This window comes from Astatotilapia calliptera, chromosome 5, assembly GCF_964374335.1.
Source record: "Astatotilapia calliptera chromosome 5, fAstCal68.1, whole genome shotgun sequence".
Classification (NCBI taxonomy): Eukaryota; Metazoa; Chordata; class Actinopteri; order Cichliformes; family Cichlidae; genus Astatotilapia; species Astatotilapia calliptera.
The window spans coordinates 37,236,958-37,259,009 of record NC_137426.1 but is presented as its reverse complement, the minus strand read 5'-3'; the positions used below and the strand labels follow the sequence as shown (position 1 = coordinate 37,259,009).

Sequence of the window (22,052 nt, the reverse complement as noted above, 5' to 3'; positions counted from 1 at the left end):
ACAGGCCGTTGTATTTGTGATCATCTTAAGTTCTAGTAAACATAAAGACTCAATTAGACGATTGGTTAAATTCAGAGGTGGAAAAAGTACAGGCATTCTGCAGGTTGAAGGACACATACTAGCACTGAAAATACTCCAGTAAAAGTGGAAGTACTGATTCAACTTCTTTACTCGAGTAAAAGTAAAAAAATACTCTGGTATCGATGGTCAATACTAGTGCGACAGGAAGTTCAGTATCTGTATTGGTATGAGCAATACTGGCCCTGTATTTATTTGGTATTGGATAGATACCTAAATCTGTGCAATGCGCACAGCACTACTTTATACTAAACAGTATGAAGGTGAAGTTCAATCAATCAATCAATTTAACCATCATCAGCTTAACTTCAAACAAATTTCTGCTACACTTAATGTAACCTAACTCTGACCATGAGCACCACAGCCACTGTGCACCAGTCCAGCACAATGCTTTGATTTAAATCCATCACATTCCTGCAAGCTAACCAGTTAATCCTGCACTAAACTGCAATTTTTTTCATGTAACCTTTTAATAGCATCTAGTCTATTTTTGTTGTTTTTTAGCACATTTCACATAATGTCACATGTGCACATGGAACGCCAGGACTGACATAATGAATTCGTTAAATACACCATTAAATAATTAATGAAATGTGGCATTAATTAATTAAAATTGTAAGTAATTAATTAAATCAATATTTATGACACATTTAATTAATTAATTATTGACTCACACTAACCCATAATTTATTGACATAATTAATTAATAACACATTTAAATAGTTATTGACAGTTTAAATTGATTATTTAATGATGCATTTATTTAATTCATTTTGGCACTATTGTCCCCTTCATGTCTCACCTTGAAATCATTTTATCTGTCAGCCTCACCCATCAACCTAAGTGGGCGGGGTTAACGCTGCCATTGCAGCTTCTCTCACATTTGATTGGTTGCCGTGCAAAGTAAGTCAAGACAGGTCAATCCTAGATAATCGATTGCTTGTGTGGACTTGGGGCAGCCAGGTATCCCAGAATGCATTTCAAATCACAGGCAGCAGTGGTGGTGGTGTAGTTTTAAAATACCCCGTTTTTCTGTCACCAACTACACTTTTAATAGTGTTTTAGTGTCGCGGCGTAATCTTCACATGTCTGGTCAGGTTGTCAACATAGAACATGTTTACAAAAGTGCTCAGATGTTTTCAGAGATATCACTAGCTCTGCTAACAGTCAGCATGCAGAGTGCACCGAGCTCACAGCCCCGGTGTTCCAGCTTAACTGCTTTTTTTTTTTTTTAGCTCAACAGGCCCGCAGTTTACCTGCATGCATCCTCCTCCTCACCTGTCAGCTGTTTAACACCTGCTGCTAATTCAAGAAACGCGCCCACGTTACCTGGTGATAGTCACAGTTTAACTGGGCAGCCGGTGCTCGATATAAAGCAATGTCAGCGCATTTTTCTGCACAAGAAAAGTAAATATAGATTTTTTTCCCCCGAGCGCAGAGCTGCTGGAGCTTGTTTCCCAACAGAGCACTTTATAAGCCAACCCACTTTATCAGTGGCTGATGTCCAATCACCGGCACACAACTTTGAAACCTCACCTGAGTTTTAGCTCTCAGTGGTTAAACGCTGGACTTCATTCACTCAGGTTCTGTCTGTCGGGTCACGTTTACTTCGCTGTTTTATTTACAACTGAGCAAATCGGTTTGGCTGAGGTTAAAGTTACGTTTCATAACTGCATAGTTTTACAGACCTTTAATGGTTCACTGGCACATGTGTTAGACTGAACTATTCGCTTTTCTTTATCTGGTGTGTTTTGGATTTAACAGTGAATTTTGAGATTAAACTGACTTTTAAAATGTTTTTATACAAAGAGGAAAGAGAAGGCGCATTTCCACTGAGAGGAGCAGAGTTTGCAACAGCATGTTCATCATGAAGTCTGCAACCTGGACAGAAATATTATATCATCTGTTTTTTAATAGTTATTCAACTGTATTCTAAGCACCAGCTGTCGGTTAGAATTTTTAGAGTTTACTTAACTAAAAATAAACGAGGTTAACATACAATTTGTGTGATTTTTTTTCCCGATTTTCTTTTTCGGTCATGTTATGTTTAACTGTCAAAGGATTATTAGAAACTATAAAACACATCGTGCAGACTTCTGGAGGGTAGAAGAAACTAATACTGCTCATAAATGAGACTAAAGGCAGGAAGGTGTCCTCTAAAACTAAACATGTTAATAGGACCTCCCTATTTATATCATAGTTTATGACATAGCACGTGTATTTCAGTAATAGCCTACTTATTTCAGTGTAGTGGTGAACAGTCGCACAGCTCACGTAGGCGTTATCTGTGATACTCCTTAACTATAATTTATCCAAGTTAACTTCAGTTAACCATTCAGACAGTTCTTTTGCAATGACAAACATAAACACTCATGTCGTCTGTAGGTTTTCGCAGTGCCAGCTGTTTAAATGACCTGTGCTTATGCAGTAACCATGGTAACCACAGACTCTGAGCAGCTGGACGCAGGTCAGACAACAATTTTACATATATGATCTTAAAACAGGACACAGCAACTATACGTACTGGCCTCATATCAAATGTGTACATAGACTGAGTCTATGTTTGACGTTTGTTTTCTATCTAATCTTCCTCTCAAACACTTAAACAGCAGCGAGTCTGCAGCTGAGGGAATACAAACTCAAATTGTCGGAACAGGTTTGATTGATTTATCAAATGTATAAATGTTATTCTAATCTGCTGCTGAGTCTCTTATGCTGATGAAAATGGAGGTAACACAGATCATGAACATCTGTTCAACCAATCACATTCATTCCACTTTGATCTGCGACAAACTGATGCGTTCATCTCTGTTACAGTGTTGCGTTAGACTGCTGTATTTTTGTTCTTTATACTGTAGATTTTCACGTCTCTGGAATAGTTGGCAGTAATAAGGATGATTTTCTGTAAAATCATATTGATATGATCCGTGAATTATTCGTAGATGACTGTTAGATTAGTTTGATGCTGCCGACACTTTCATGTGACCAAGCTGGGAAACTCTGTGTTAAATCAGAGAGCAGAAGATATCGTGCTGACCTGGCTCCATGGTGTACAGGGCCGTTTACCCTCATGATTAATATTTGCAATAAAAATATCAGCTGAACATCATGAAGTATGTGTTTCATATGTCGAACAACCTTTGTACAGTTAAACCTAGTAGTTACTACATGACAGAAAACCAATGTTATCTCTTTTAATAAAGTTTATGCGTTTATACACAGGTCATGCTGATTATTGAACAAAAACCCAAAGATCAGATGTGAATCAGATTTATTTGCTCTCCCTCCTCCTTAAACATGTTTTTAATGTTAGTTATAATTCAGAATTGGCGACTGAAACAGGTATGACACATACGAACATCAGGAAATAAAAACCCGATAAATATAACCTCAGTAAATGAAGTCAGTGTATGGCAGCTGACTACCGGGACCTGCATTTTGTCGGCGGTAATAACAGCTCGATTGCTTACAAAGCAAGCGGGTCTATCCCACGCTTTGCCGTGAGACTGGGCAGACATCTCCAAAATTATCGAAGCACTTTTGCAAAGAGGCTGTATCTTGACAAACCAACCAGATATCTGAAGATTAAACCACTACATTCTCGGCTAAAAAATATTAAAGCGGTATTTGGTGACACACAAACAGGGTTTTTCAAAGTACAGTTCTGTTAGTTTCAACATGCTGGTTCTTGTGTGCTAAAAACAATGGCCACCAGGCCAAAGCAATGGTTTTTACTGGATCAGTGTTAACCCCGCCCCCTGAGGTTGACAGATAAAATAAATTCGTGGTGAGACCTGAAGGACTCAATAGTGCCAAAATGAATTAAATATATACACCATTAAATAATTATTTAAATGTGTCAATAATTAATTAAAATGTGAAATAAATAAATAATTAATTAAATCTGTCAAAAATATTTATTTAATTAATTATCTCCCATTTTTATTAATTATTTACAATTGTAATTAATTATTGCCACATTTAATTAATTATTTAATGGTGTATTTAATTAATTCATTATGGCAGTCCTGGTGTTCCATATGTGCAGACCCAATATCTGATTTAAAAACGTGAGGACTTATATTTAAGCTTTAAATTGCCAGTTATCAAACACCAATGAGCAGTCCTTATCTTTAAATATAAATTCTCTTCCTCATCTCCTGTCCTGTCTTTACCTTTGTGAAAAACTGCTGGTATACCTTTAGCCAGCAGACAAACTGTAGGCCCAAACAGTTTATGTTTGCTGAGCTGATAGAAACGCGGAACTTAAAGTTACCTGCAACTTAAAAAACATGACTCCCTTTATGCTTCTCTCACTACTCGTTTGTAGCACTACCTAGATGCTTTATATAAGTATGGTAACTGTAACTTATAGACATCTGCACTCGTTTTGGTGTTGTGCCTAAAAACAAAACAACAACAACAACTAACTTTAGCCCCTGTATAGGGCACATGGTTTTGTCTCTTTAATCACTTTTGATGCAAAATGTCTTGACAATTAATACACAATTAATATTGTCTTCCAAGTGTTAATTTTTAGGCTCAAATCAGTTTGATGTACAAAGGCTAGCAGTGACATGAAAAAACTCTCCTCAGAGCCTATTTTGAAAATGTAGGGAGTAAAAAGTACAGACTTTTGGGATGCTGGTTTAGCTTAGTGCATTGAGCGGGTCAGCACATGCCATATGGTTGAGAGCGGCTGGCCCGAGTTTTAGTCTGACCCGCAGCTCTTTGCTGCATGTCTTGCCCTCTTCATCTGCCCCTACCTTCCTGTCCTCTCTTCACTGTATCTATCGAATAAAGTTGAAAAAGGCTCCCAAAAAATAGAGTACAGATATATTCTTTAAAATGTAGAGATTAAAAGTTCTCAAAAAATAATTAAAATGGTAAATGGCCTGTATTTGTATAGCGCTTTACTTAGTCCCTATGGACCCCAATGCGCTTCACACTACATTCGGTCACCCACACATTCACACACTGGTGATGGCAGCTACATTGTAGCCACAGCTGCCCTGGGGCGCACTGACAGAGGCGAGGCTGCCAGACACTGGCGCCACCGGGCCCTCTGACCACCACCAGTCGGCAACTGGTGACGTATCTTGGCCAAGGACACAACGACCGAGACTGTCGGAATCGGGGCTCGAACCGGCAACCTTCCAATTACAAGACAACCTGCCAACTCTTGAGCCACGATCGCCAATTACTAAAGTAAAGTAAAGATACCTGAAAGTTCTCCCTATCATTTGTATATGCACTTCTTTACTTCCTTCCTCTGGTTAAACTGTAATGGGCAGCTAGCAACTCATCGTGGTTCTGCCATCCTCATGCTCTACTAGACAATTGAAATTTTGTTATGAGTGCATCTTGTTAGAAGGGCATGACATTGAGAAGGACCACTTCTGAAACAATCCAGCAGAATAAACACATTCTCTTCACACTTTTTTACATTAACTCCTGATTTCAACCTGGATGAGCTGAAATACTATATTTATTCATCCCATTAGCAAATATTACAATGGAGAAGAAAAAGACAAAAAATGGAGCTGCATCCTCATCAAAACACCCTCAATGACTGGACTCATTCACCAATTTGCCAACCCAGACAAAATCAACCTCTTCATCTCAGGTTAGCGACACATTATTTCTTGAGATCAAAAGCTATCAGTGCTGATGCCAGTTTGTTAAACTGTTGCACAACGAACACCTGGTCCTCATAAGAAAGCAAGTTATTAAAAAAAACCCGGAATGCAATAATCTCTGTTGACAAACTATATTGAAGGACAATTTTTAAACAGATGAAGCCTTCTTGGCTCTGCTAAAAAAAACAATGTCGTGAAAAGAAAAAATGTGTAGATGATCACGTACTACTAGTGGTGGCCAAATAATGCTTTCTGAAGCATTGAAAAAGGGTTCATTACTCAAAGCTTTTACACAGTCCTCTTTGGTGCCATCTGCTGGACAAAAATATGAAGAGCTGCTTGAATCTACAGCTTGCAATCAACGATTTTGTTACAATTGCCCACTCAAGAGAGCTGAGTTGACAACTTCTGTATAATATCACGTGACAGTTCTGTCTGATATCGGGATACTGTTTATGTTATGTCTGTTTCACTATGAAATAATTTTGATGAATGAACCTTCCTTGTTTAAAACATGTACCATGGTATGGTCTCTCTTTGATTGTGACATTATGTATAATAATTTACAAGAGACTGTTACAATAGGTTGGGAGTGTGCTGTGATGTCCTGCCTCCATGTGGTTATGTAATTATCCAGTGGACAGGTACATTTGATATACTCTATTATAACTTTTATGTGTAGTGTATTTCTTATGTATGTTTGTGACCTGTGAGCAGGATTTGTAATGAACTGGTAAAATAAAAACACAAAACATATAAAGTTATTCTATTTGTTTGTTTTTTATTTAGGAATAGGCAGAAAGTCCTCTCTTCCTCGCTGGCTCCATGACATCTCGCACACTGGTTCACTATCTCTCGCACAGAATCATCACAAAACGTACCAAAGATCCCACCAATGATTTACTTCATTAAACCATTGAATCAGGTACTGAAAGCAGTGACGTGACTCGGGTTAGATGAACCAAGCCTCAGCATAGTGCTTCTCAAGCACTGTGTTGTTTTTCTAATAGAGGCACCAGCGCTTCAGAAAACAGTTTGTTAGCCTCTTACTTACTTTTTTTTTTTTGATGATGCATTAAAAGACCATATTTCACTGAGAACAAGTGATTCTGACGTGTACAGTGGTCCCTCGTTTATCGCGGTAGTTACGTTCTAAAAATAACCCGCAATAAGTGAAATCCACAAAGTAGCCAGCTGTATTTTTACAATTATTATAGATGTTTTAAGGCTGTAAAACCCTCACTACACTTTATACACTTTTCTCAGACAGGCATGAACATTTTCACACTTTTCTCTCTTGTTTAAACTCTCAAAGTTCAAACCTTCGTACACTCGAAAAAATCTGTTGTTGAATGATGTTGAATTTAATCATGGCACCTTTTTCCACGTGATTTAACCAAGTACAATAACCCATTTTTGACCATGGCAAACCAATGCATTTGACATTTGGTGGTTTAATGTAATCAGATTACATTGGATCAACATAGTATACTTGCATTGATTTGAAGTGATTTATTGAAGTATGTAAAGCGAAATCTGTTTTAATTCATTTTACACAAGTTAAACACTTCAGGAAAACACAATCTTGTTGTTTGAACAACTACTTTGTTAATCAAGGCAATTACTGCTAGTCTTGCTTAATGAACCAATATTGGAGTTGATGATTTCATAGAGATAAACAATCATCTGCACTTACATTCATGGATAATTTAGAATGACCAATTAAGCTCACTCTAATAACCCACTGCAAACCAACCAGATTGTGGATTTGAACCCATGCCCTTCTTGCTAAGAGGCAACAGCACTAACCATCACACCACCAAACCAAATCCAGGCTTATCAAAACTAGGAAACCTATGATTACAAGGCTTGATGCAGAATTTTCTGTACATTTTTGTCCTTGAGAGGTTAAACCACAATAAATAGCGATAGCATACACGTGGTGTGGTGTAGTTGTCTGCCTCTTAAAATTCCAGCCATTTTCCTGCAGTTTGACGTCTAATGTGATCTTGTAAATTTTGTGAGTCCAGGCAACTAACCACTCTTACAACAAGATTGTATCATGTCACCTCAACAAGAACAAATTAAGTTGCTGAATTTCATGCAGATGCTACATGATTTAATTATGTTCACCATAGAAACGTGAAATTATTTAGTTCAAATTACAAGTTTGAATCTTGTACATGTAACAACCACCCAATTTCATTTTTTTTGAGTGTAAAAACACAAGTCCAGTATTATAGAATGAAACCAAAGGCACCTGCAGGTCCCTTTGACAGTGCAAAAGTTTCATCAACATTGTTGTTTGTTGGGGAGAAAACATATAAACGTACAGTACAGCACTTCAGAATCACACTGCTAGCAATCGAAGATCTATGTAAATCTTACAAGCTGAACACATTCTGTAGTGTACAGGAGACACGGCATGAGACTGATTGACAATGATCTACAGCCAATCAGGAAGCAGAACAAAATGCGCTGTAAATGAAAAAAAAAGAAAGAAAGAAAACATGCAAAATTGCACAAAAAAATCCACGAAACAGCGAGGCTGTGAAAGGTGGACCGCGTTATTGTGAGAGACCGCTGTACTCCCTGAGAATTTATAATAGCAGTTAATGTAGTGAAATGACACTGTTCTTGTTTAAACATGTTCATTTTGTCATTTTGAGTATAATTTGAAATTCTTAGCTCAAACTGAATAAAAGATGTTTGAATTACATCTATCTATATGATGATGCACAAAAACAACGTATTTCACTGAGAACCAGCAGATTTTGAGGTGTATGCAATAGCCAACGTAATTGCGATTAATGTGTTGAAACGAAAATTAAAGATTACATTTTGTCATTTTGAATATGATTTCAAACTTTTAGCTCAAACTGCTGGAAAACCTGTTTGCCCATAATCATTGTCCTATCTACTATAGTTTACATTTATGAAATAACTGTTTGTCAGACTATAGTCCCTGGTTTTTGGGCTCCTATTATCCAATTACATACATTTCAGTGTAATATTACTCAACTGTAACCACTGTTGCTACCATGATATTATGTGAATATTAACCGTTTATTACTTTGGTAACTGAACATATCCATCCATCCATCCATTCGCTTCCGCTTATCCTTTTCAGGGTCGCGGGGGGCGCTGGAGCCTATCCCAGCTGTCATAGGGCGAAAGGCGGGGTACACCCTGGACAGGTCGCCAGTCTGTCGCAGGGCTAACTGAACATAACTGAACTATAATTACCTCTATCAGTGCGCCCCAGGGCAGCTGTGGCTACAATGTAGCTGCCATCACCAGTGTGTGAATGTGTGTGTGAATGGGTGGATGACTGAATGTAGTGTGAAGCGCACACATGGTGCACACGTGAGAAGTGGAACGAAAATCAGACATGATTCCAAACATTTTTTACAAATAAATAACTGCAAAGTGGGGTGTGCGTAATTATTCAGCCCCCTTTGGTCTGAGTGCAGTCAGTTGCACATAGACGTTGCCTGATGAGTTCTAATGACTAAATAGAGTGCACCTGTGTGTAATCTAATGTCAGTACAGATACAGCTGCTCTGTGACGGCCTCAGAGGTTGTCTAAGAGAATATTGGCAGCAACGACACCATGAAGTCCAAAGAACACACCAGACAGGTCAGGGATAAAGTTATTTAAATTTAAAGCAAGCTTAGGCTACAAAAAGATTTCCCAAGCCTTGAACATCCCACGGAGCACTGTTCAAGCCATCATCCAGAAATGGAAGGAGTATGGCACAACTGTAAACCTACCAAGGCAAGGCCGTCCACCTAAACTCACAGGCCGAACAAGGAGAGCGCTGATCAGAAATGCAGCCAAGAGGCCCATGGTGACTCTGGACGAGCTGTAGAGATCTACAGCTCAGGTGGGGGAATCTGTCCACAGGACAACTATTAGTCGTGCACTGCACAAAGTTGGCCTTTATGGAAGAGTGGCAAGAAGAAAGCCATTGTTAACAGGAAACCATAAGAAGTCCCGTTTGCAGTTTGCCACAAGCCATGTGGGGGACACAGCAAACATGTGGAAGAAGCTGCTCTGGTCAGATGAGACCAAAACCTTAGACTAAGGCGCATTGGTTTCATTGATTCCTGCAAAAGCCTAACTTTTTACCTGAAATTGCATGTGATTACAGGGTAATTGCACCTTAGTTGTGGGTCTTAGTGTGCAATTGCTTGATTGTTTCCAGCAAAAACACGACTTCTTATTAACATGTTACTTGCACCATACTCACGGTTCATCCTAGTCATAAAAAGGAAGAGAACATTTTTGAATCTTTTGTTTTTAGAGCTTGCGAGTGCAACTGAACTGGATGAATTTTACTAAAAGTTAAAGAGCCAGCAGCTTGAATTTGCTTTCCTTATATTTTTTATTTCTTACTGTAAACTGGTGACAGAGCAGTGAAACTTTGTTATTTGAAATGTAAAAAATTTCAGATAACAACAACAAACAAATAACAATAATCTGCTTAAAGCAACATTAGTAACTGTGGCCATCTCATAAATCCCAGTTTTCTACCGACACTAAGGCTAGATCCACACATACATAAATTTTTTAATTAGGATTTTCAGCTTTTGTTATGAAAAATATCTCTGTTTCTGTCTGTGTATCTCTCTGTACCAGATCTGAACTGTAAAGAAGTTATTTAAAGATAAATAATGCCAAAGCAGATAACAGATTTAGTATCACTGCATAACTTTATAGCTCTAAAAAAGGCAAAATGCTAAAAATGAGAATTTATGGTGTTAGAATATCAGACAGTCTTTCATGGTAATACTCGTAATTTTCTTTGCAGTCCTCCCACAGATTCAGAGGCTGATCCTCATTCTCAACAAATGTATCGCAGGTGTAAGAGAAATCTAGAGGCTTCATCATCCTCAGTTTACAGCCTGCAGCGTGCAGGGTCCTCAGCCCAGCCTGGATCTCTCCTTCCTCCCACTCAAACAGCCGAGCAGCAAAGATATTCAACTTAAGATTTTTCCGGTCCGTCAATAGTTCAGCTATCTTTGTAGCACAAGTTGAACAGGGACTGGAGGACACGTACCTGGAAAAAAACAAGGCAGAATTCAAATTAAAATACATTTCTTTTTACTTGTCAGTATACAGCAAAATCTAATTTATGTCACTGGATGCTTTTATTGTATCTAGTTTGATTGTCTCATAGTCTGAGAACAAATGATATACCAGACGAACAGTGTGGGGCTCAGACATATTCCACATTTTACACAGGTACACAGGAGTCTCACACTGAACTGCCCACCCAGGCCACCATCTGGTATGGAGCAGAATTTTGCTTTAAAAAAGGCAGGAAAAAAAAAACTTTTAGATGTTGCAGCCTTTTACATACAATGAATGCCTTTCGTGACAAAGCTTCAAGGTATTTATGTCTCCTCTCAAGCTCAAATGAGGGATCTGCTGCTTGTTAATCAAACATGTAAACCAGTATTCTATGGAGCCAAACCAAATAGAAGGTGGCCTGATAGAGTTGTCTTTTTGAGTTCTTTTGCAGTGTTTCAGTGAGATCAATTTTAACATCCATTTTGCTGAGGTTTCAAATACTGCAGATGCCTTCACCTTTTGCGTGTTTACCCATCTTGTCTAATGAAACAGCCTAGCTGAGCAGGTTCAGGCTCAGTGTGCACTGAAAACTATTTGATTGGATAAATGTAATAACTTCAACCAGCTGTTCTGTTAACAACCCATGTTCATTTTCATTAATATTAGTAACTAATAGTTTTAATTCCCCCTGTCATTATTGTATGTATGATTTTTGCCTTGAAGGGTGAAACTAGAGGTGAGTGGGTCTAAAATGGAGACTTCTGACCTGACTGAAACAAGAAATAAGTTTCGACTAAACTGCCACGTTCTCAAGACCACACGATACTTTAAACAAATATTGTATCAGGTGACTGTATATTTGACTGTAGGGTTGCAATGTGGCAAACACTGAGCGAAGAAGGCCTCCTCAGCATGAGTCCCAGCATGTTCATCCTCCAGGTAGCCTCTTAGCAGTCCATCTGATGTGTTTCCTTTATCCACCAAGTAACAAAGTAAGGTCTTGTTGCGTCCTGAAGAGTATTCAACATTCTTGAACTGGAACTTATAGATAAAAGGATCTATCCTGTCCCTGTATAAAACAGAATAAGTGAAAAAAAAACATTTGCTGACATAATATTTTATAGATGCATTTTTCAATCTCGTAGAGAAAGAAACAAAATGGTCTTATATATAGTCAAAAACGGGGGCGCTAGTGAGCCCCGAATGGAGTAGACATGGTTCTGTGGAGCTCCTCATACTCTCTTCACATTTTGGACTTTATTGCCTTATCCCTCAGAATTCCTGATTTCACTGAAGAATACTTGTTTCCTAACTCAAACAGGATGCCCAAATTAAAAGCTGAAAAAGCTAAAAAGCAGGATAAGCCTCTGAACAGGACCAACACCGCTCCCCCTGAACCAGTCGACGAAGCTGAACTAACCTCGGAGCCTGCTAAAGACGTGGACAATGGTGATAAAAGTTTTTTCAAGGTTCTTTCTGAAATTCAGAAAATAAATATCATGATGACTGAAAGGTTTGACAGTCTTGAAGTGTCTCTTGCTATATCACAGGCATCTTAGACGAGTATCTGCGGTTGGCTACAGGAGGTTGAAAACGCTAGCTCTGATCACCACCATTGTCTTTCCCTTGTTGAGAAAACATGTTTAAAATTGCAAGCGGATAATGAGGCGATCATCATCCCCGGGTAACTATAGCGCGGATTCATCGCGTTCAAGTGAGAGAGAAGACACTACAGCTTGCTCGGGAGCAGTTTCCCTTGAACTTTAATGGCAAGGCGATTCACATCCTCCCTGACTTCCCGACGAAGGTGGTGAAACAGCGACAGGTCTTCCAGGACGTGCGTAAACGCCTAATGGATGCTGAAGCTCCGTGTAGTTTCTACTATCCAGCGCGTTTACGGGTAACGCATGGCTCCATGGTCAAAGCGTTCACCACGCCCCGTGAGGCTGAGGATTTTTTGGGAACTATACAGGAAGGCATCTCTGATATCTCATTTGAAACTCATTGCATCGGGATGTATGTGACTATTTCATTTTTCTCTCAACTATGTTGGCATTGAGGGTATTTTTTTTTTCTTTTTTTGTGGGGGGAGGTTGGAAAGCTCGTCACCTTGGACCGTTTAGTTCGTAATGGTCATGTGGACCCTCTGTGAGTATGCAGGGTTTTTTCTTTGTCTGGGAAAGTGGGATGGGGGGAAGAGGGTTATGTTTTTTGTGTTGTCGGTATGTTGTACTTATTAATGTTATACAAGGGCAATTCATGTGTACACTGCTATTTATTATTTCTGGAGTGAATCCTAATTCATCATCGCTAAGTGGTGGCATTAGATTTGTGAGCTGGAATGTGCGAGGAATGGGGCATGTGCACAAATGAGCTAAGGTTTTTTTCTCGCTTGAAATCGCTAGCTGCTGATGTTGTGTATCTTCAGGAATCTCATATGAAACAGACTAAAGAGAGGTTGCTCAGGTGCTCCTGGACTAATCATATTTTTCAGTCGACATTCTCCAGTAAAGCCCGAGGAGTGGCTATATTGATCCGTAGAACAGTCCCATTTAGACATGAGTCCACGGTTAGTTAGTTAGTGATCCGAATGGTCGATTTGTTCTGGTGACGGGCCATATTCATGCAACCCATGTTACTTTATTGAATTTATATGGTCCTAATTTTGATAGCCCAGCTTTCTTTTAACAAATATTTAATTTGTTACCTAGTCTCGCTGATACTCATGTAATTTTAGGAGGCGATTTTAATTGTGTACTTGATAAACACTTGGATAGATTCTACTCAAACCTCCCAGTTGATTAACGCTTTGACTGTTCTGAATAATATGTTGAGTTCTACTAACCTAGTTGATGTTTGGAGACTGTGTAACCCTACTGGTAGAGATTACTCTTATTTTTCACAAGTGCACAAATCGTACTCCAGAATAGATTATTTTTTGCTTGATTCTAAATTGATGTCTAAAGTTGTATGCTCAACTTATCACAACATCTTGATCTCGGATCACTCTCAAACCACTTCTGTGGAACGAAACAACAGGGTAACTGGCGTTTTCACCCGTCACTCCTGTCTGAGACATTCTTTTGCCAATTTATGACAGCTAAAATATCAGAATTCTTGGAAACAAGATGTTTCTGATTCGATTTTATGGGAAACACTTAAAGTGGTAATGCAAGGAGATTTCTTTTGAAACTTCGAGGAAAAAAAGAATGCCGGAAACGCCTGTTAGAAATAGAAATTGAATTAACACAGTTAGAACAGGACCACAAGGCCTCGTCTTGTCCCTCTTTGTTTCAAGACATCATTAAAAGGAAGTTTGTGTATAACACAATTTTATCTAGTCAAGTAACAAATCAGTTATTTAGGATCAGACAGAAGCATTTTGAGTTTGGAGATAAACCCCATAAGCTTCTTTCTCTGCAGCTGAGAGGCCTTAAATCAAGATCAGGCGAAATTTTAATCAGCCCTAAAGCTATTAATGAGTGATTTAGAGAATATTATGAAGAGCTCTATATGTCGAAATCTTGGGGCAATATTTCTGATTGGTTAAGGAAGCTGGATCTCCCGAAAATGAATGACGCTGCACTAGAGGCTTTAAACTCAGAAATTACTATTGAAGAAGTTTCAAAAGCTATTAAGTCATTCCCCAATGGAAAGTCCCCAGGCCCAGATGGGTTTGGCATTGAATTGTATAAAAAATACTCTGAAAAGGTGGTCCCGCTTTTATTGAGAATGTTTAAGCATTCTTTCCATACTCAAGCATTTCCCCGTACGCTATGTGAAGCTAATATTTCTTTGTTATTGAAAGAAGGAAAGGATGAAACACTAATGACGAAACGTTTCTCCCACAAAACGCTATGTCCAGATGAACAGAATCAACTTTTGGAGATTTGCTTCCCTGGATGATTGAGAATGCATCAAGATGTTGTCTGTTGTTTTTTTAGTGTCTTTTTTTTCCTTATATCAAAAAATCCCAAACTTCTTTGTGAAAACAGGTTGCTTTTTGACCAGTGACTGTATAAAAGATGAATGACATGGTTCCACTTCCAACAACTGCACAGAAATGAAACCAAAATTTCCTGTTTGTGCAGGCTGCCATGTTGCACATTTGGAGCCAGATTCTGCACAGCAGTGACTTCAGGTAGAGTCACTGCGTCAAACCCCAACCACAAACCTCAGCTCTACTTTAAAAATGGCACCATACCACTTTTTTATGTCTGATACTGATTTCATAATTTTGGATTTTTGCCAATACCGATATGAATCTGATACAGTCTTTTATAATCAATGAAACTGTTTTTTTAATGTTTTACTCCATTTTGTATAGGGTCATACTCAAGTTTGAAAAAACAAAACACTAAAGCTATTCTAGGTTATACCCATATCCAAATAATACACTGGACCCAAAATATTTCGCAGTTCAGCAATACTGATCTTTCTGTTTAAACTTTTAGCAGAACTTTAAATCTAAGTATTTAAAGAAATATTCAGAAAGTAACATAAAATACAATTTTATGCAGATTTCAAAAACTTTTTGGTTCTGAAAAAAAGAAGTGCAATACTAGGACAAAATAAAGTTAGTATTCAACAACTTAAAAAATTGACCCTTCTATACTTTAAGCTGAACATAAATAGATTTCCAGAGTGGAAAGCAGTGCAAATAAATGCAAACACAGCTTCACGATACTCATCTGTTATCAGGATGGATGTCAGTGTAAGCTGCTTCTATCACGTTTAACCTGAGAAAGAATTTCATGTAATTTCTATACAACACTTAACAAATGTATGACAAAAGTGTTTTTCATAGTTTTTTTTTCCGAACCACCAAACCAAATAATTTCCCCCAGGGATCAATAAAGTATTCTGATTCTGAAACCGTTTAGCCATGTGTCGTTCCAAGGTAGGTATCCCCAATAGAAACCATTTCTCTTGCGTTGGGAGCACATGCTGGGCGCTCCAAATCACGGACAAACAGTATCCCACATTCTTGATTTTTATTTCACAAACACTTCTTATAATGACTACCTACTCCTGAAACTTTGGAGGTTTTAGTTACAGGAGGATAAAAACTAATTATCAGGCAAAATGTCCTTCATTTGTTAGAATAATCCCCTACAATACCACGTGAGAACAATAAATATATAATTTTCTGCTGTAACCCTCAAACTGAATGGTAATGTAACCACACTCACTTTTCACTTTTTCAAAAAACTAAAACATCACTACTTCCATGTCTAATTGTGTGTAATGGAGGCGGAGTAAACTGGATCTCTGTGCCCAGCAAATGCTCGTGACACAGGGGTAACTTATCTTGTCGGGGATACCTACCTTAGCACAACACTTGGTTTGGCAGCGTGTAGCAAGGCTCCAGATGCTTACAGTGTGAACTCCAGACTGCCCGACAGGTCTCATACACAACAGCTGCTCTGTCACGTGACGCATACTGCTCCAACGTGCTAAGGTTGGCCTGGCCTATGCATTGTTGCAAGTTTTGTGAGATGCTTTTGTGTTATTTAATGGATCGGATTACTTTTCTCCCCGATATCCGACAAGTAATTTAGGTCAGATTAAGACCGATACCGATAGTGTATATCGGATCGGTCCATCTCTAGTTTACTGTGACTGACAGCTTGCTAAATTAAGATAAATACAACCACGTTGCTATAATTAAAAAGACATATGCCTTAACAGCTTATAGTTGATCAGTTTGTTGCTCCTATCATTAAGAACTTTGCTAGATTAACCGTTTAGCATGCACACAGTGTTAGAGGCTTGTGCTAGCTAGTTAGCAATGCTTCACACCTGTGTTACTCTTGTAGTCTATATAGTCGAATGATTCGGCACTCCTATTTTAGACTGAGATGACATCAGCTGCCCACTGCACAGAGGCCCAGAGGAAGTGTTAATGTCAGAAATATCTGAAAATTAAATGTTGTCCTTTAGGATTTTAACTAAGACTGAGGATCAGACCCATTTTGCACTCACAGGTCACTCTACAGCCTGGTAACATGGGAACTTTAAATAAAATGTTCAATGTAAAAACATAGCAGCAGGTTTCATATAAGTGTAATTAGATCTTTTTATTTGTTAACAGGATCCAGAGTCCATATTATTATCTACAGATACATTCACCCTGAACAAAGATGGGTGAAGAAGACCATCAGGAACAAGCTGTTCCCACTAATATGGAGGAGGCGGGGTTTATGAAGCTAGACAACAGGGGGCGATAAAGACATTTTGGCTTAATTTTTGGGGAGTTGTTAGGTCATCGGTGTTTTACATGGATGTTTTACATGTTCTAAAGTCATTGTTTTTTCCCAAAGCTGAATTTAACACATGGGCATTTTCTGCCTGTAGGACAAAACCATGCATGACAAGTATTGTCCCAGATCGGTGGGAGATATCATCATCCATGGAAAATCAGATTAGATCAAGGCAACACAGAGAGAAGTTAGCCAACTATCAGAACTGCAGAAAACTGCGATGACGAAAGGAATACCTACAAAATATCCTGTCAGTGGCCGGAGAACTATATGAAAAAACCCCCACCAAGGTTGGAGATGGAGCAATACTGGAAGAGTATATGGGAGATGGACAGAACGCATAACATGCTCAGTGGCTAGTAGAGCTAACACCACGCAGACCACAGCAAAATGAACATGTTACAGTAACAGACATCTAAGAAAGAGTCGCAGAAAAAACAGACAGAAAAACTGTGTAAGATGCATTTATTTTAAAATAAATTTGTCAAAGGGGTAACCTACCCTGTAATTATTTCAAAAGGAGGTAGTTCCATTGGCTCCAACTGAAAATCTCCAGTATGGCAACTGGTGGTTGCTGCTTCAGCTGATGCAACTTCTCTATTATCCACAGTTTCCTGTTCTTTGTTCTTTTTTTCTTTTGCATCCTTTGCGATTTCAGCAACTTAATTTTCTTCTTTTTGTCTTCTTTTCACGAGTGTTTGACATTTTTCATCCATGGCCAAAGAAATATACTGTCAAGGGAGGTAAGGACTAGTGAGCAAGAAGGAGAAGAATGATAGATGGGGGCAGGGCTGAGAAAAAGAAGAAAGGAATGCAGCCAATGAGAGAAGGAGAGAGTCAAAAGGAGCAGCCCATATAGGTGAGACAGTAGTTCAAAGGATAAATCTGGCTAATATTAAGTTTTGTTTATTTGTTTGTTTGGTGTCAAGGTGAGGAAATCTAAGGGGAACAATTTCACAGAGATTACAGCAAATAACTAAAAATCTCTGAGAGATAGGATAGGTGACAACCCACATTTATTCTTGGAACAGAAATGCAAAGATATTTAAAAACAAAAAAACTTTATCAGCACTTTAATCTAAAAATAGCAGGAATGGGATTAGCCTTTAAAGGCTTAATTGGGTCAAACCAGAGTAAGACGCACAGAAGCAGCTGCCCGGTCTGTGAGCTGCAGCTATTTAAAGACCTTGAGAGTGGGGGAAGCATTGCTAAATTTGTTGTCAGTGATGTAGTGTAACTGTAAGAGGCACAGAGAGACATTCTGGATAAAAGAGAATGTCTGGTGAAAGAGGCTAAATATTCAGAAAGCAGAAAACTGTTCAGTTACAGTGTTAGTATCTTAGAAGCACATGACTGGGTGTGAATAGAATTAAAAAGGGTGTCAGAACAGGGCCCACCTCTGTATGAAAAGACCACATTTGGTATTCTCTTTAGAAAGTGCTAAACTAATATATATGTGAGTATTTCTTATAACACATTCATTTTAGTTTCACCTATATTGTAGAAGCATTTAGCATACTTTTTGAAGTTATTTGTTTAAAAAGAATCACACAAATGAATTCATTCACATTCATTTATTTTTTTTATTCAGCTGCTCTTTTGACAAAAAAGTCAAATGTTTGTCATCAATTGCTTTGAGTACTGAGATCAGAATAGCACTCTATAAGAACCAGCCCATGGCTTAGTCGGGCCGCTTCCGGGTGGTGGGGGGACCCTCGGGTCTCTGGGCCCGGGGGGGTGTGTCTGCTCTGGCGTAGCTGGCTGCTGGCGGAGCCTGTGGGCACATCGTCACAGCTTTCTGTGCACAGTGCCTGCAAGGTGACTGCCCCGCCTGGGGCTCTCCTCAGCTCTTTTCTAGGAGGGTGGGGTGACAACCCCTTCAGTGGTCCTCCTTGGGATCTTGTGCTCTGGAGGGCCTCTAGATTTCTGGAGCCTGGATAAACTGTTCTCTGACTTCAAGGTTACTTCCCTGTCTGTATTAACTAAGATTGTAAATGCAGCTCGTTCTACAACCTGTTCTTTGGATCCTCTACCAACCTGGGCCAAATGGCTGCTCTCGGGGGCTCTAAGTGTTAAGGAACTAGTGATGCGCGAATCATGAATGAATCGTTCAATACTCGAGAATCACTTTACTGACTCATGAATCATGATTCACAAGCCCAACTGACTCACTGACTCATCCCTGTTGCTGTTAGCAGCAATGTATCTAACTTATAATTAAAATTGTGGAGAAAAACACAACATCCAGTATCTTAACAAAAAAATTTCTGCTCTGAACTGGAAGAAAAAACCCTGAGGAGAAGCTCATCAAGACAATAGCTCCTCGGTTCACAGTAGCATCGCTCTGCTAACAGCACATTTGAGCTACTCACCCCCTCCCTCTTGTGCTGAATCGTAGGGTAAGCGAATCACTCAGGACTCACTCACCCCCTCCCTCCTGTGCTGAATCCTTGGCTGTGTCCCAATTCAGGGTCTGCAGCCTTAAAGTACGCGGCCTCAACGATCCTCAAGGGCCGAGTACTCAAAGACCGCTAAGGCCGGAAGTGCGAGGCTTGTGAAATGGGACCATCTAGCCTCCGTCGTGTTGCCCAGGTTGCCTAGCAACCATGATACTAACAGCTGGAAACGTGTCATACAGCTTTGTTTGACAGAAATGAAGGAGAAAATCTTTTGTTCATGTGTTTGTTTCTACATGAGCTTTGATCATTCCGCCCTCATCTGCAGTTTTTTTTCGGCAAAATTATCCACACCCACTGCCGTGCTATGCATTCTGGGATATGTTGGACCATGAAGTCTACATTAAAATCATTAAAATTCCTTAAAATTCAGGGAAATGAAGGACACATTTGAGGGCCACATTTCGAGCAGCCTTTGAATTGGGACAGCCTTCATCGAGTCGCTGTGACGTAATCGGCCTTAAAATGCGGCCTTTAAGGCTGCAGACCCTGAATTGGGATACAACCATAGAGCGAACGAATCACTCACTCACTCACCCCCTCCTTCCTGGCTCACAGCTTCTTCTTCTTCTTGGTTGGCAACCAATGTTAAGGCGCATTACCGCCCCCTGGCTCACAGCTCAGTGGACATTTAGATGAGAAAATATATATTTGACGCATTTAAGGAAAAATCTAATAAAATAAAAATAAACAAAATAAATGTTTATTAAGCAATTTTGATAGGAAATTACTTAATTTTAGAAATGTATTTGTGCTTTTTTTGCTCTATAAAATAGTTTTTTTTCTTTTAGAATCACTCATCTTAGCAGTAGGATTTACATGAAAAGAGAAACAAATTAAGTTTGAGTGAAAATGTACATCTTTTGCACTCTCTGGTCAACTGACTCAGTGAATCAAATGAGTCAAAAAACCCGATTCACTTTGGTGAGTGACTCATTAAAACTCGATTCAGTAAAAAGAATCAAATTTACAGTCACTAAAAGGACAGTATTAGGACTCTACATTCTGTTTCTTTTAAATACTTCACTGACGACTGGAGTCTTCCCTGAATGTTTTAAATCACCTGTGGTAGTACCAATCTTGAAAAAGCTCAGACTGGATGTTGACATGGCTGCAAACTATAGACCCATCTCACATCTGTCTTTTTTGTCTAAGGTCTATGAAAAAGTTGTTTTTTTAGCAGCTCACTGAGCATTTGTCAACTAACAATCGGTATGAACCATTTCAGTAGTGATGGGTCGGTCGCGAACAAAATGGCTCTTAGAGCCGGGTCTTTGAAGTGAACGACGCGAGCCGGCTCCTTATCGCGAGCTGTTTTTTGTTTTTTTTTCTCTTTCTCTCACCCGCTCTGTCGCACTTTTTTCCGCTTCACTCAGCATGCGAGCCTTGTGCTTTAGGGGCGGTAGCACAGGAACAGAGCAGGAGGGAGAGAGAGAGAGAAAGAGAGCCAGGGACAACAACATCACATTAGAAAAGTATAGTAATCATCCACAACTATTTTCAGTTGCAGATGATAAAGGATTCAGAAAGTTTATTCATGCAGGTCCATATGACAGAATATACATGTTCTTTTTGTTTTCATATTATAATTTATATTTAATTGTGTTGTGGTTTGTGTTGTTTAACTTTAAATTTGTAAAAGGAAAAAGCGGAAAATTTAAATAGTTTAAAGTTGAAATGTGAATAGTTGATTTTTGTATTATATGATTTATTTATTCGATTTTATGTGGAGTGAATAAAAAAAAGTATATTTATGGTGGCTCCTAAAGACAAAGCACATACAAACTTCAAATCACATACTAACCCTGAAGCATGTACAAACTCCAAAATGTAGAAACTCCAAAACACGTAAAATCAATCAATCAATCAATCAATCAATCAATCAATCAATCAATCAAAGCTTTATTCGTCACATGCAGGTTGCCTTGCAGTGAAATGGGACCCCCCCGACCTTACACTTATAGCACAAACATTACATGGGGATACAGGTGGGAGATTGGTAGAATCAGAGAAAAAAAACATTGAAATGTACACTACAATGGGGAAGGTACAAGAGGAAAAAAAGAGACCCCTACTCATGCTATGCTTCCATGGTAGGACAGCATGAGAACAGGAAACAAAAAAACTCCTCTGCACAAAAAAGCACATAAATGTCCACAGCACAACATTGTGAAGACATGACAAGCCACAGGGGTGGGTGGGGGGTGAGGAGTAAAAACTCCAAAACACGTAAAAACTCCAAAACACGTACAAACTCCAAAACACATAAAAACACGTACAAACTGCGAAGCACGTACAAACTCCAAAACACATAAAAACACGTACAAACTCCGAAGCACGTACAAACTCCAAAACACGTACAAAAGACAACAGAAGTGCTCCAGGATGCTAGGGGCAGTGTTGAACTTTTGTTACCTAGTGGCTACACAAGCTAGCAAGTACCAACGACCGGATTTGGTGTGTGGTAATAACAGGTAAATGAACTTTTTTTTAAAAATTATTATTTGACTATTTATGAATGCTTGTGTATAAATATACA

At 38.9% G+C, this 22,052-nt stretch overlaps 1 protein-coding gene across 1 annotated transcript; it reads right to left on the bottom strand.

Moving 5' to 3' along the window:
- Positions 1-10,086: 10,086 nt before the first annotated feature.
- On the bottom strand, positions 10,087-17,717 carry LOC113023062 (C->U-editing enzyme APOBEC-2-like). The gene is made up of 3 exons (XM_026169132.2): positions 17,559-17,717; positions 11,640-11,863; positions 10,087-10,781 (listed from the first exon to the last, which is right to left on the bottom strand). The coding sequence occupies exons 1-3, from the start codon at positions 17,588-17,590 to the stop codon at positions 10,474-10,476; spliced, it is 564 nt and encodes a 187-aa protein (XP_026024917.2). The 5' UTR covers positions 17,591-17,717; the 3' UTR covers positions 10,087-10,473.
- Between the last annotated feature and the right edge of the window lie 4,335 nt (positions 17,718-22,052).